This window comes from Mesocricetus auratus, unplaced genomic scaffold (genome assembly GCF_017639785.1).
Source record: "Mesocricetus auratus isolate SY011 unplaced genomic scaffold, BCM_Maur_2.0 Super-Scaffold_100025, whole genome shotgun sequence".
Lineage (NCBI taxonomy): Eukaryota > Metazoa > Chordata > Mammalia > Rodentia > Cricetidae > Mesocricetus > Mesocricetus auratus.
In genome coordinates, this window is record NW_024429206.1 from 13921108 (window position 1) to 13933534 (window position 12427).

At 46.7% G+C, this 12427-nt stretch overlaps 1 protein-coding gene across 16 annotated transcripts in view; it reads right to left on the minus strand.

The window, feature by feature from the left end:
- Kdm2b (lysine demethylase 2B) overlaps nucleotides 1–12427 on the minus strand; it is a 115553-nt gene that overhangs the window by 15349 nt on the left and 87777 nt on the right. For all 16 annotated transcript variants that reach the window (XM_040731548.1, XM_040731549.1, XM_040731544.1 and 13 more), the window contains one exon: nucleotides 2691–2915. In XM_040731548.1, the coding sequence (XP_040587482.1) occupies nucleotides 2691–2915 (225 nt within the window). The remainder of the gene's footprint in view (nucleotides 1–2690; nucleotides 2916–12427) is intronic.

A 12427-nucleotide genomic window follows, 5' to 3' on the forward strand; every position in this document is an offset into this window, starting at 1 on the left:
AAAAGCAGGCTTAATGAGCCAGATACAAGAGATCCATAGAAACATGAACAATGCCCCTCTTTCCCCTTAATTACTTTTACCTTGTTTTGTTTTACAAGACAGGGTTACTTTTACTTTTTAAAAGATAGAGTTGGCTTTCATAAAAACATGTTATTCGTGAGCATTCTTTTAAAATGAACTTAAAACATTTTTTATTTTGGTTTTACAAGACAGGGTTTCTCTGTATTGTTTTGGAGGCTGTCGTCCAGCCTGGCCTTGAACTCACAAAGATCCCCCTGCCTCTGCCTCCCGAGTGCTGGGATTAAAGGCGTGTGACACCAACGCCCGGTTTTTCTTTCTTTCTTTCTTTCTTTTTTTTTGGTTTCTTGAGACAGGGTTTCTCTGTGGCTTTGGAGGCTGTCCTGGAACTCGCTCTGTAGACCAGGCTGGCCTCGAACTCAGAGATCCACCTGCCTCTGCCTCCCGAGTGCTGGGATTAAAGGCGTGCGCCACCAACGCCCGGCTCAGACTCAGTTTTAAACCTCAGACCTTCCTCTTGCATCCAGGGCTGTTCCCACCAAGTTTGCCCGTTTCTATTGATACCTTGGCTGAGCTCCTTACTTTTGATGCCCTGACCCACTCTCAGGTTGACAATTTCTTATGCAGCTTCTCTGACCTTGCTCACCTCATCAGGGGCTTTTCTGCCTTTTCTTGTTCTCCAAAAACCACCCTTTGCTGCTTCAGATAATGCCAGAGCACAACTTTGCCTTGGATTTCAGTGAGTTGTCTTTGTTTTCCCAAATACCAAAGTGGTTGATGTCTTCTCATAACCTTCTGTCTATCTGATATTTCACAAGGGCTTTTTTTTTTCCTTTTCTTTCTTTCCCTCTACAGCTCTGGTCTGAAACTTATGTAAACCAGACTGGCCTTGAACTCACAGACAGCCTGCCTCCTGAGTGCTAAGATTAATTAAAGGCATGATGCAGGTTCAATTCCCAGCACGTATTTGGTTGGTGGCTCCCAACTGCCTGTAACTCTAGTTCCAGGGGACCTGACACCTCTTTCTGGCCTCTGTGGGCATCAGGCATACACAGACATTACACCGGCAAAACACCCATTCAGTGCAAACATATGGTACATATACATGATGGCAAAACAATCATACATATTTTAAAAAAGTAAATAAATCTAAAAAACAAACAACAGAAAGAACTTGCATGTGATTTTGAGGACTAATATGCAGAATATATAAAGAATTTCTACAACTCATCAAAAGACAAAACAATCCAACTTAAAGTTGGGCAAAAGACTTTAAAAATGGCTAACATGAACATGAAAAGGTATTCAACATCAGTCAGTCATTATTAGGGTAATACTTATTAGGGCAAGAAAATAATGTGGCCAAAGATACAGAGAAATGGAATCTCTGTACTTCTCATGCAATGTAAAATTGTATCACTACTATGGAAATTACTCAAAAACTAAAAACTAAATGATGATCCTGCAGCTCCACTTCTGCCCATAGAGGCCAGATCTCAAAAAAGGCGTTCCAGTATTCATGTTCATTGCAGCAGTATTCACAAGAGGCAAGAGGCAGAAACAACTCAAATACCCACACTCAGAGTACACAACTAATGTAATGTTATACGTCTACTATTACTCAACATTAACAATTTCTGAGCCAGGTGTGGTGGCTCACACCTATCGTCCCAGCATGTGGGAGGCTGATGCAAGGGACTGTCATGCGTTTGATGTCATCAGGGCTACAGAGCAAGACCATGGCACAATAAACAAGCATACAAAAATTTAAATTAAAACAACCATCACGCAGGACAACTGTATCTTTAAGCATATTATGCTAAATAAGATAAGCTACTCATAAAATGACTGTTTCAAATACATAGTATCTACAGTGGTTAAACTCTCAGAAACTGAAAATGCTATGTGGTTTCTAGTAAGTGAGAAAATGGCTAGAGTTTTGGTTTAGAAGATGAAAATGCCCTCTAGATCTGCAGCACAGATGTACACAAAATAACACTCATGTGCCATATGCTTAAAAACGGTTGGCAAATATTATCACGTGTATTTTTTACCACAAGTAATAAGCAGCAAGCCAGTTATGTACATAGGAAAGGGAAGGTGCCAAGGCTTGGGGGCTGGGAGTTGGAGCACTGGGGAGAAACAGCTCACTCACCCATACCACGCTGGACTTATGGACCAGTTCACCAGGGTAGAGGAATCTGGTTACTCCAGCTAAGCCAGCTTTTCATTGGGGCAGAAGGACGACCACTGGGCCCCGAGGGAGCAGCGCCTCAGGGAAGGCTCCCCCATGCATATATCATTCCTTGTCTAGAACAAAACTGATCTTCCACCCAAACATCTAACTATGAAGAAAGGACAGGAAGGAAGGGCTCAGAATCATATGAACTGGACCATAAATGTGGGCAACAGGGTCACAGGCAAGACAGGCTGCCCTGACCTCTTTAATAAGAGGAACTTCAAAGTACTCAGCCATTTCAGGAAGGGAAGAGTTACAGACCACCAGATGACAAATAGGAGCCTGACACTTGTCAGGCAAGTGTAAGGCAAGGCTACCCCAGCACAACCAAGGGTATGGGAAAAGAAATCACCCCATAAAAAACTCCTCGAGGGCAGGACAGACCAGCAATCTAAAAGCAAAGAGGCCCAGAGCCCTGCCCCTGCGCACTCACCGCGATGCACTGGCGCATGATGCAGCTCTGCTTCATGCGCCCAGGGCCTCCAAACTTCTTCATGTCCTTGCAAAAGTGGCACTCCCCACACTCGGTCCGCAGGCAGGCCTCGCACTTGCGGCATCGCGTCCGGCGCCTGCGAGCTCCTGCTGTAGTTCTGTTGGCAGCCAACTTCACCGCTGAGGCCGGGCCCAACTTGCCCTTAGGCCGACCCACCACCCGGTTCTGGTGGAGAACAAATGGGACAAATGAGAAGGGAGTCAAGCACCCAGGAGTGGGTTTCAACTGAGCTGTACCAAGCAAGAGATGCTTCCGTTGGCAACCTTGGTACCACAGAAAGTGACCATATTGAGATGGGACTCGGGGTAACTAGGTTAAAGGGCAAGTCAGGTAAGCTCAAATGGTATAACAAACAGGTAACCTTTTGAAAGGAGAAGACACGGGGAAAAGTGCCATGACATGACTGGCATCCTTCTATAACCAAGAAATACCAAAGACTACAGACCAACATCAGAAGCCTGAAGCAAGGAAGAATTCTCAACTTCAACCTTCAGAGCAAGCTTGATCAAGACTTCTGAACCAAAAAAAACAAAAAACAAAAAAAAAAAAGAGAGAGAGAGAGATAAAAGCCGGGCGGTAGCCGGGCGTTGGTGGTGTCCGCCTTTAATCCCAGCACTTGGGAGGCAGAGGCAGGCAGATCTCTGTGAGTTCGAGACCAGCCTGGTCTACCAATCGAGTTCCAGAAACCCTGTCTGGGGGGGGGGGAAGGCCGGCGGTGGTGGCACACGCCTTTAATTCCAGCACTAGGGAGGCAGAGGCAGGCGGATCTTTGTGAGTTCAAGGCCGGGCTGGTCTGACAGCCTCCAAAACAATACAGAGAAACCCTGTCTCGTAAAAACAAAAACAAAAAAAGACTTCTTTCTGGTCAGGCTTATTCTTAGTAAACTTTTGTAGTTTGTCATGCTTGACTTTGTAGAGAATCCTATCCCACAGGCCTGAAGAGCTGTTACTGTACAGTTTGCAAGCTTCCAGTGACCCCTTTCCATCACACACAGCTTCCCTGATCTCAGGGGCTTTCTAGGCCACCCATCCACATTAGAAAAAAAAAAAAAAGGAGTAGACCTTTCTCTGTGAATAGCTACATCATCAATCACTATCTTCTCTCAAACACACTTTCCTAGCAGTCTGTAACATTTAAGGAAGTTGTCAGGTCTCTACAGGCCCAAGTCCTAAGAGAGAGAGTCTATGATACTTCTACTCTTTCTGCTGTGAACCCCTATTTGCTATTGCAGAGTTTCTGGCCCATGCAACCTCATCTCTCCTGTGATGGGAGAAATAGGATTAGCAGAGCCCCAGTCTTAAGGGCTACCCACCCACTAGTCACTCTTCCTTCGAGAAGCACAGGGTCTCACAGACCCTCTTTGTCCTTTTTTTTTTTTTTTTTTGGTTTTTCGAGACAGGTTTCTCTGTGTTGTTTTGGAGGCTGTCCTGGAACTCACTCTGTAGACCAGGCTGGCCTCGAACTCACAGAGATCCGCCTGCCTCTGCCTCCCGAGGGCTGGGATTAAAGGTGTGCGCCACCAACGCCTGGCCCCTCTTTGTCCTTAAAGTATGTCTGGGCTTCCCCCAAACACACATAACAGCAGTTCTACCATGTGGTTTTACTGGGACACAAAGCCTTTACATTGCATACATCAAGACAAGCTATGTCTGCTATAAGTGTATCACAACCAGTGCCTGGAGCTTTGTGAATCTGAGAATGGCATACACAGACTATGGAAACTCAGCAACTGCCCAAACAGCAACAACAGAAATGCCTAAAAAGCAGCAGTGTTGTCAAATGTAGAATCCAGAGGGTTATCTCCTTACAGCACACTGTGCCTTTTGCTCCTTCTACCAGGGGCCAGTGTCTTCACAGCTCACTCAAACTTACAAACGTGGCAGTGACATGAGTCCTTTTTGGGAGCCTCAGGTTAGTCAGAGAGGGATAGCACACCATCTACCTCCAAGGGAAAAACCAAGGAGGAGAGCTTATCTTGAGCCCTTGGTACAGGGAATTCCATTGACTGGTCTCTTGCATGAAAAACTAAAGAAATTCAAACCAAAGTTATGCTATGTTGGATGCAAAAGGCTGTCGAGGCCAGAGGATTTACCTTCCTTTACTTTCCAAAGCAGACATGCATCTGAAATCATACTTCCTACCTCTATAAAGTGAATCTGCCTAGACCTAACGAAAATGACAGAGAACACGTTCAAAGAAATTGTTTCCCAGGAACTTGATTCCTGCCTTCTCTGTAACTTTAACTTGAGAGACACCTTGGCTATGGTTACGAGCTGGCAAGTTAAAAGGAAACCATCTAAGCTAGGAGTGGTGGCACACACCTTTAATCCCAGCACTCGGGAGGCAGAGGCAGGCAGAGTTCAAGGCCAGCCTAGCCTGGTCTACAGAGTGAGTTCCAGGACAGCCTCCAAAACAATACAGAGAAACCTGTCTTGAAAAAAAAAAAATGAAGACAGGAACCAGGCGGTGGTGGTGCACACCTTTGGGAAGCAAAGGCAGGCAGATCTTAGAGAGCTTGAGGCCAGCCTGGTCTACAGAGTTCCAGGACAGCCAGAACTCTGTTACACAGAGAAATCCAGTCTTGAAAAACCAAAACCAAACCAAAAAATAAAAAATAAATAAATGAAGACAGACAGGACTGTACCTCATTCTACAAACAAAAGACAACCCAGAAACGGATCAGAACTCTAAGCATAGCCAGGCATAGTGGCGCACGCCGCCTTTAATCCCAGCACTCGGGAGGCAGAGGCAGGAGGGATCTCTGTGAGTTAGAGGCCAGCCTGGTCTACAGAGCAAATTCCAAGACAGCCTCCAAAAAGGAACCCTGTCTTGAAAAACCAAACCAAAACAAACAAAAAAAAAAAACCTAAACATAGAGAAAAAGAATGCACAGGTGTAGGAAATGGTTTCTTGGATATGACAACCAAAGCAAAAATATTGACAGGAAAATATAAAATTAGACTTACTAAAAATTAAAGCTTTGGTGTTTCAAAAAATTTTTTAAACTACTAGAAAATATTTGTATGTCATCTAAGCAATAAAGAGATGGGATACAGAATAAAGATTTCTTCTTTTGGGGGGAGGGGTTCGAGACAGGGTTTCTCTGTGGCTTTGGAGTCTGTCCTTGGAACTCGCTCTGTAGACCAGGCTGGTTCTGGTTCTGCCTCTGCCTCTCCAGTGCTGGGGACTACAGGGCTGCGCCAACACCGCCGGGCCCAGAATAAAGAATTCTTAACAACTCAATGGTAAAAAGACAAAAATGTCAACCTAAAACTGGGCAAAAGGAAAGCTGGAAGGATGCCTCCGTGATTAAAAGCACTGGCTGCTCTTTCGGGACTTGGGTTCAATTTCCTGTACCCACAAGTGACCTAAGAACCACCTGTAACTCTAGTTCCAGGGGGATCTGTTGCCCTCTTCTGGCCTCTATGGGCATTACATGCACACATGCAGGCAAAACACACACAAACTTTTTTTTTAATGAACAAAGGATTTTAATAGCTATCTCTTACAAAATATAAAACACAAATGGCCAACAAACAAGGACAAGATGCTCAGCATCACTAGCAGCAAGACTCTACCATGCGCACTGGGGATTCATTCATTAACCCCCTCATTCACATATTCACCCACTCATCCACCCACCCAAGTGTTTTCTGGCTGTAAATTATGAACTACATTCAGCGCTAAATTCTGAGACTACTGAGATGAGTAAGCTGTGTAACCTACTCGTAAAGTCTGGAAAGAGAAATACAGAAACCACGTAAATGTAACATTTAGTACAAGCTAACTCTAAAGTGCTAGTCACTTTTTAATATGAGGTAGGAATTATTATGTCCACTTACAAATGAGCAAACTGCCCAATGTCACATTGCTGAGAAAACTAAACTATGAGCCTAGGTAGCAGCTCTCAAGCCTGGACTCTGGTATGCAAACCCAGAAGAAATGCCTCATCTTCTGGGAAAGCCATGTTGGAAAGTCCAACCCAGACCACAGCAGATGTGATTACATGGGTAACAGGGAAAAGACGACTATACACGATAGTGGAAAGGGGGTGGGGTTAGGGAGTGGACAATCTAGGCAGAAAGAAGAATAAAATAGAGATGTGAGGGGCTGGAGAGATGGCTCAGCGGTTAAGAGCACTGACTGTTCTTCCAGAGGTCCTGAGTTCAATTCCCGGCAACCACATGGTGGCTCATGATCACCTTGAATGAGATCTGGTGCCCTCTGCTGGCATGCAGGCAGAAGGCTATATACACAATAAATAAATAAAATATTTAAAAAAAAATAGAGATGTGAAAGTACATGACACATTCAAGAACCACAAACAGCTCAGCAAAACTTCTGGAAAAGAGCACCGAGGCAGAAGGAACCTAATCTGCAGGACCTCTTAGGCCATGTTAAGGAACACACACTCTATGTGTACAGGACTTCACATGAAGGCAGTAGGACTGTGTTCTGGCAATAGTATGGGGAATGGAGACTTTGTGGACAGTGAGCAACCAAAATACAGAGATCAGCTAAAAATTATGAGGGTACAAAGCCGGGCGGTAGTGGTGTCGGTGGCGCATGCCTTTAATCCCAGCACTCAGGAGACAGAAGCAGGCAGATCTCGGTGAGTTCGAGACCAGCCTGGTCTACAAGAGCCTGGTCTACAAGAGCCTGGTCTACAAGAGCCTGGTCTACAAGAGCTAGTTCCAGGACAGGATCCAAAGCCACAGAGAAACCCTGTCTCGGAAAACTAAAACAACAAAAAATGAGGGTATGAACAGAAGCAACACATGATGACAGCAGGGACAATTCAGGACCCTGGTTAAGGATAGAATATAGGGGTGCAGGCAGGATGAATTTCCGTCTGGCTTGAGCAACAGGCAGAGCAAGGAAGCCTAGCAGGTAGAGGTAACAATGAGTTGCAGGGAACAATTTGCAGGACCTAGAGAGCAAGCCAAAGGAAAGATACACATTAGGAACCAACATCATATAAGCGCTAAAGCAGTACCACTGCAGCAGGGATGGTGAGGGGGCAGCAAGAAGGAAAAGTCTTTGATAGTAACCCTAAAACTGAAAATATTAAAGTGAACCCTGGCAAGACTGATCCCTTCAGGAATGCCAGGAGGGCAGGAAAAGTAGCAGAAAGTTGCTCTCATCAACAGCCAAGTGTTTCCAGTGGAGAGACGACTCAGCGGCCTGAGTTTAAAATTCCCAACACCCACAGGGCAGCTCACAACTGTCTGTAACTCCAGTTCCAGGACACCTGACGCCCTCATAAAGACATACATGCAGGCAAAACACCAATGCACATAAATAATCCGATCACTTGGGAGGCAGAAGCAAGCTGATCTCTCGAGTTTGAGACCAGTCTGGTCTAGAGTAAGTTCCAAGACAACTAGAGTTACAGAGAGAAACCCTTATGTGTATGGGGGGTGGGGAAAGTCAAATGAGGAAATACAATATAATGTAGCGTTTCTACAATTAAAGCAACTTTTACAGGTCTGGTGGGCTTATAGCTGCTTGGGAGACTGAAGTAGAAATATCAAACGTTTAAGGCCTGTCTGGGCTAGAGTGAGTTGAGGACAACCTGAGAAACTCAGTGAGCCTCTGTCTCAAAAAGTAAAAAGAGTAATAAAGAAAAATGAAATAAAGAGTAGAAGTAGGCAAGATGGCTTAGTGGCTGAAGACGCCTGACACTACTATTCCTGATACTCTGAGCTTGATCCCAAAAGAACCCACTCACAGATTGTCCTCTGATTTCTGTGCACATAGCAAGTAAGTCCACAAACGTGTATACACATAGAACAAATCTATTTTTAAAAGGGAAGACTGGGTAGATCAATGGCAGAGAACCTGCCCACTAAAGTTGAAGGACCTGAGTTCGATTCCCAAAGCTGGGTAGGGGGCAAGTCTAAGTTTCCCACCAACCTACTATAAAGAATACCACTGCCAGCTGGGTGGTGGTGGCTCACGATTTTAATTCCAGCACTTGAGAGGCAAAGAGGTAAGTGGAGCTCTGTGAATTCAAGACCAGCCTGGTCTACAAAGTGATCAGAGTTCCAGTACAGCTAGGGCTGTTACACAGAGAAACACTGTCTTGAACCTCCCCATACCCAACGGGAAAAAAAAAAAAAGAATACCACTGCCATTTATCCCTGTGGCCTTTGTTTGTTTTTGTTTTTCAAGACAGGGTTTCCTTGCTTTGGAGCCTGTCCTGAAACTCTAGACCAGGCTGGCCTTGAACTCACAGAGATCTGCCTGCCTCTGCCTTCTGAGTGCTGGGATTAAAGGCATGAGACACCAATGCCCGGCCCCTGAGTTTTGCTTTGTTTTTTTAAACATATTAATGCTGTATCCTGATGCACAACACAGCCAAGCTGACATCCAGAGTCATGCCTATCCTCAAATTCCTCAAGCATGATAGGCATGCCACCCACAAAAAAGTTAGATATGACCAGTGTTCTGAGCCCTGGGATACATCATACCTGCAGGCGATAGGGAAGGCTCTGGGTTAGTTTATGCACTGGAGGTAAGAAAGAAGAGGATAAGGGCCGTGTGGTGGTGGCACTCTGGAATTGGAAGTCAGCTTGGTCTAACAAAGCTACAGAGAGAAACCTTGTCTCAAAAAACCAACCAAACAAATAAGTAAATAAATAAAGGAAGGAAGGAAGTTCACTATGGAGCTGGGTATGATATAGTAACCCACTCCTATAATTTAAACATTTGGGTGGTGAACAGGGAGGAACTTCAAGGTCATTTCTACCAGTGAAGCTGAAGGCAAAGAAAGAAAAGGCAAAAAATAAAGGGAAGGGTCAGAGAACAGGAGAAACAGAAAAAGACTGAAATTTCACTATGTAAGTGCTAGCACGCTGGCTCAGTGCTAAGCCTAGTGACCTTGGCTTGATCTCTTACCTGGGATTGATCCCTAGGGCCCACATAGAGTAAGGAAAAAACCAATTCCCACAGATTGTTCTCTGAACTATATATCAAGAATGCCAAGGGATATTACAGTTCAAGAAACTATAATGCACCGGCATTGGTGGCGCACGCCTTTAATCCCAGCACTTGGGAGCCAGAGGCAGGCGGATCTCTGTAAGTTCGAGACCAGCCTAGACTACCAAGTGAGTTCCAGGACAGCCTCCAAAGCCACAGAGAAACCCTGTCTCAAAAAAAAAAAAAAACAAAAACAAAAAAACAAAACAAACAAAAAAAAACAAAACCTGAACAAGGGGGAGCTCTTGGACCCCAGACTGATGGCTGGAAGGCCAGCATGGGACTGAGCCAGACCCCCTGAATGTGGGTGTCAGTGAGGAGGCCTAGGCAATCTATGGGGCCTTGGATAGTAGATCAGTATTTGTCCCTGGCATACAAATGGACTTTGGGTGCCCATCCCACAATGAGGGATGCTCTCTCAGCCTGGACTCATGGGGGAGGGCCTAGGCCCTGCCCTGAATAAAATGACAGATTCTGGAGATCCCCCATTGAGGGTTCCACCCTCCCTGGGGAAGGAAGTGGGGATTGGGTGGGGGACTGGGGGGCTGGTAGGGGAGGAGCGAGGGAGAGGGAGCTGGGATTGACATGTGAAGCAAGCTTGTTTCTGATTAAAAAATATATATATATATATATAAAGAATTGAGTAAAGGACCTTGGGGAGCCTGATACTGTCCAGACCTGGATGACAGTGTATGTGTGTGTGTGTGGGGGGTGTAGAGATTTTCATGGGATAACCAGAACTCTGACAAGGGTTCCAATTTGATCAGCAGAACTGCTCCCCAACAAGGCCTCCCTCTCTGGAGGTTTTGTATTCTGCAGGTGGCCAAGTATACTTGATATCGACATGTCAGGACTCCAGCACCCTCCCCACGAGGGCCCAAAGACATTAGCTACAAGGACAAGGTGCAGGGCGGGAGCTCTCAGAGAAGAGCTGTGGCTTGGAGCTGGCAAGCTCAGGGTTCAGGGTCTGTAGGACAATCTACTCTTCTAGGCTACAAAACTAATGAAAACTGTGGTAGGAGGGGTAGGGGAGTCAAAGTGGGCTGAGCCACAGCCTAAAGTACCCCCAAAATGCAAAGCACCCAAGCTGACATCAACTCTGCAGGGACTCAGGAAAAAAACTGCTGCTCGAGGCCTTGGCTTAGAATGCTGTCTGCCTAGTAAAGATGAACGGGTGAAATCTCTAAAGTGTAAATGAAAACCTGGAGATAATGTCTCTTGCCCCACGAGTGCTATTCCCAGCTTGACCCATGCAAAGAGGAAAACCTACCTGGCTACAAGACTAGGCCCCTTCCTAACAAGCAGTCTCCCTCAAAAAGAGGAGTACCTCAAAATGGACTCAACCCCAGAGACAAGCAGGGTGAGGTGACTCACACCTGTACTCTAGGAATTTCAGACGCCACGGCAGGAAAATTGCTACGAGTTAGAAGCCACTTTGGAGTACATAACTACGTAAAGAATGCTGCAACAATGAACGGCAAGACCTGTCTCAGGAACGAAAACAGACAAAAACAGCCCCGAGATAATCTCATCCTATCTAAAGCGTTGGAGCACAGGCTATAATCAAATTGGAAAGAGATAAGAGGAAGCCAACCCAGATGGACCAAAGCCTATAAGACCCCACTGAATGCTAACATGTTCTGACGCCATGGTAACGGTAAACTGTTGGCAGGGTTCGTTAAGCAGACCCAAACTGAACCACCAATTGAGGCAACTATGCAACAAGAATGAGAGCCGTTCACACACAGGGAGAGCTACGCACACAGACGTTCCAAACCAAAATCTCTCGAATTGTCCCTGGGTTCATCCAACCAAAAATTTTGTGAAATGCATTAACACTCCCGGTGTGCATGCCTAAGACCGTGCAGCCGAACCACGAAACCAAAACACTGAACCCTGCCTGAGATAAATAAAACTACGGAACAACACGCACAATACGACTTAAGTGAGCCCATCTACTGACTTCCTCAGTGACGCCTAAGGGTGTGTGTGTGGGGGGGGGGGTGTTCCGATATTTTCGCCAGAACATCTTCATTCCACCAAGGAAATGCAAGCAGCAAGATAAACAAGCATCTAATTAACACAGGCCGTCCACAGCCCACATGATAAGGTGATCCATCCCAGTCCTAATTCCGTGGACATGTCTACCTGGCCGGCCTGGCTTACTGCAAACCCAATTTCACACGTTGTGCTAGGTTCAAAAGCAGCAGCAGCAGCAGCAGCAACACCTCAACTTTCCTCCCTGGTGTGCAAAACACGAACCTTGGGGCAAATCTTTCGCGGTAAACACACCCAGAGCTTTGTTTTACACGCAGAATTCTCTCCCCCCCGCGCTCTCCGCCCCGAGAGAGGTGCTGGTTCTCCTGGCCGCCGAGGCCGAGAGCTCTCGCCGGGTTCCGGATGGCCCGCGCCTGCCGCGGCTCGCACCCCTTCCTGTCTCGGCTGCCCACGGCGGGCGAGCGCGCGGCGCCCAGACAAAAGCTCGGGCCGACAGCCCACGGGCCGCGGGCGTCCTCCAACCCCGAGGACGACGGTCCCGGTGCAACTTTGCCCGCGGGAGGCGAAGAGGCGCCGGCGCCGCGGGGCCCGCTAAGCCCCGCAAACGCGTGGGCCGCGGGGTTGCCGAGCTGAGGAGGGCGCGGTGCGCCCCGCAACTCACCCGCGGGGCCCGGGCCCGCGCCACCCGACGGCCTGG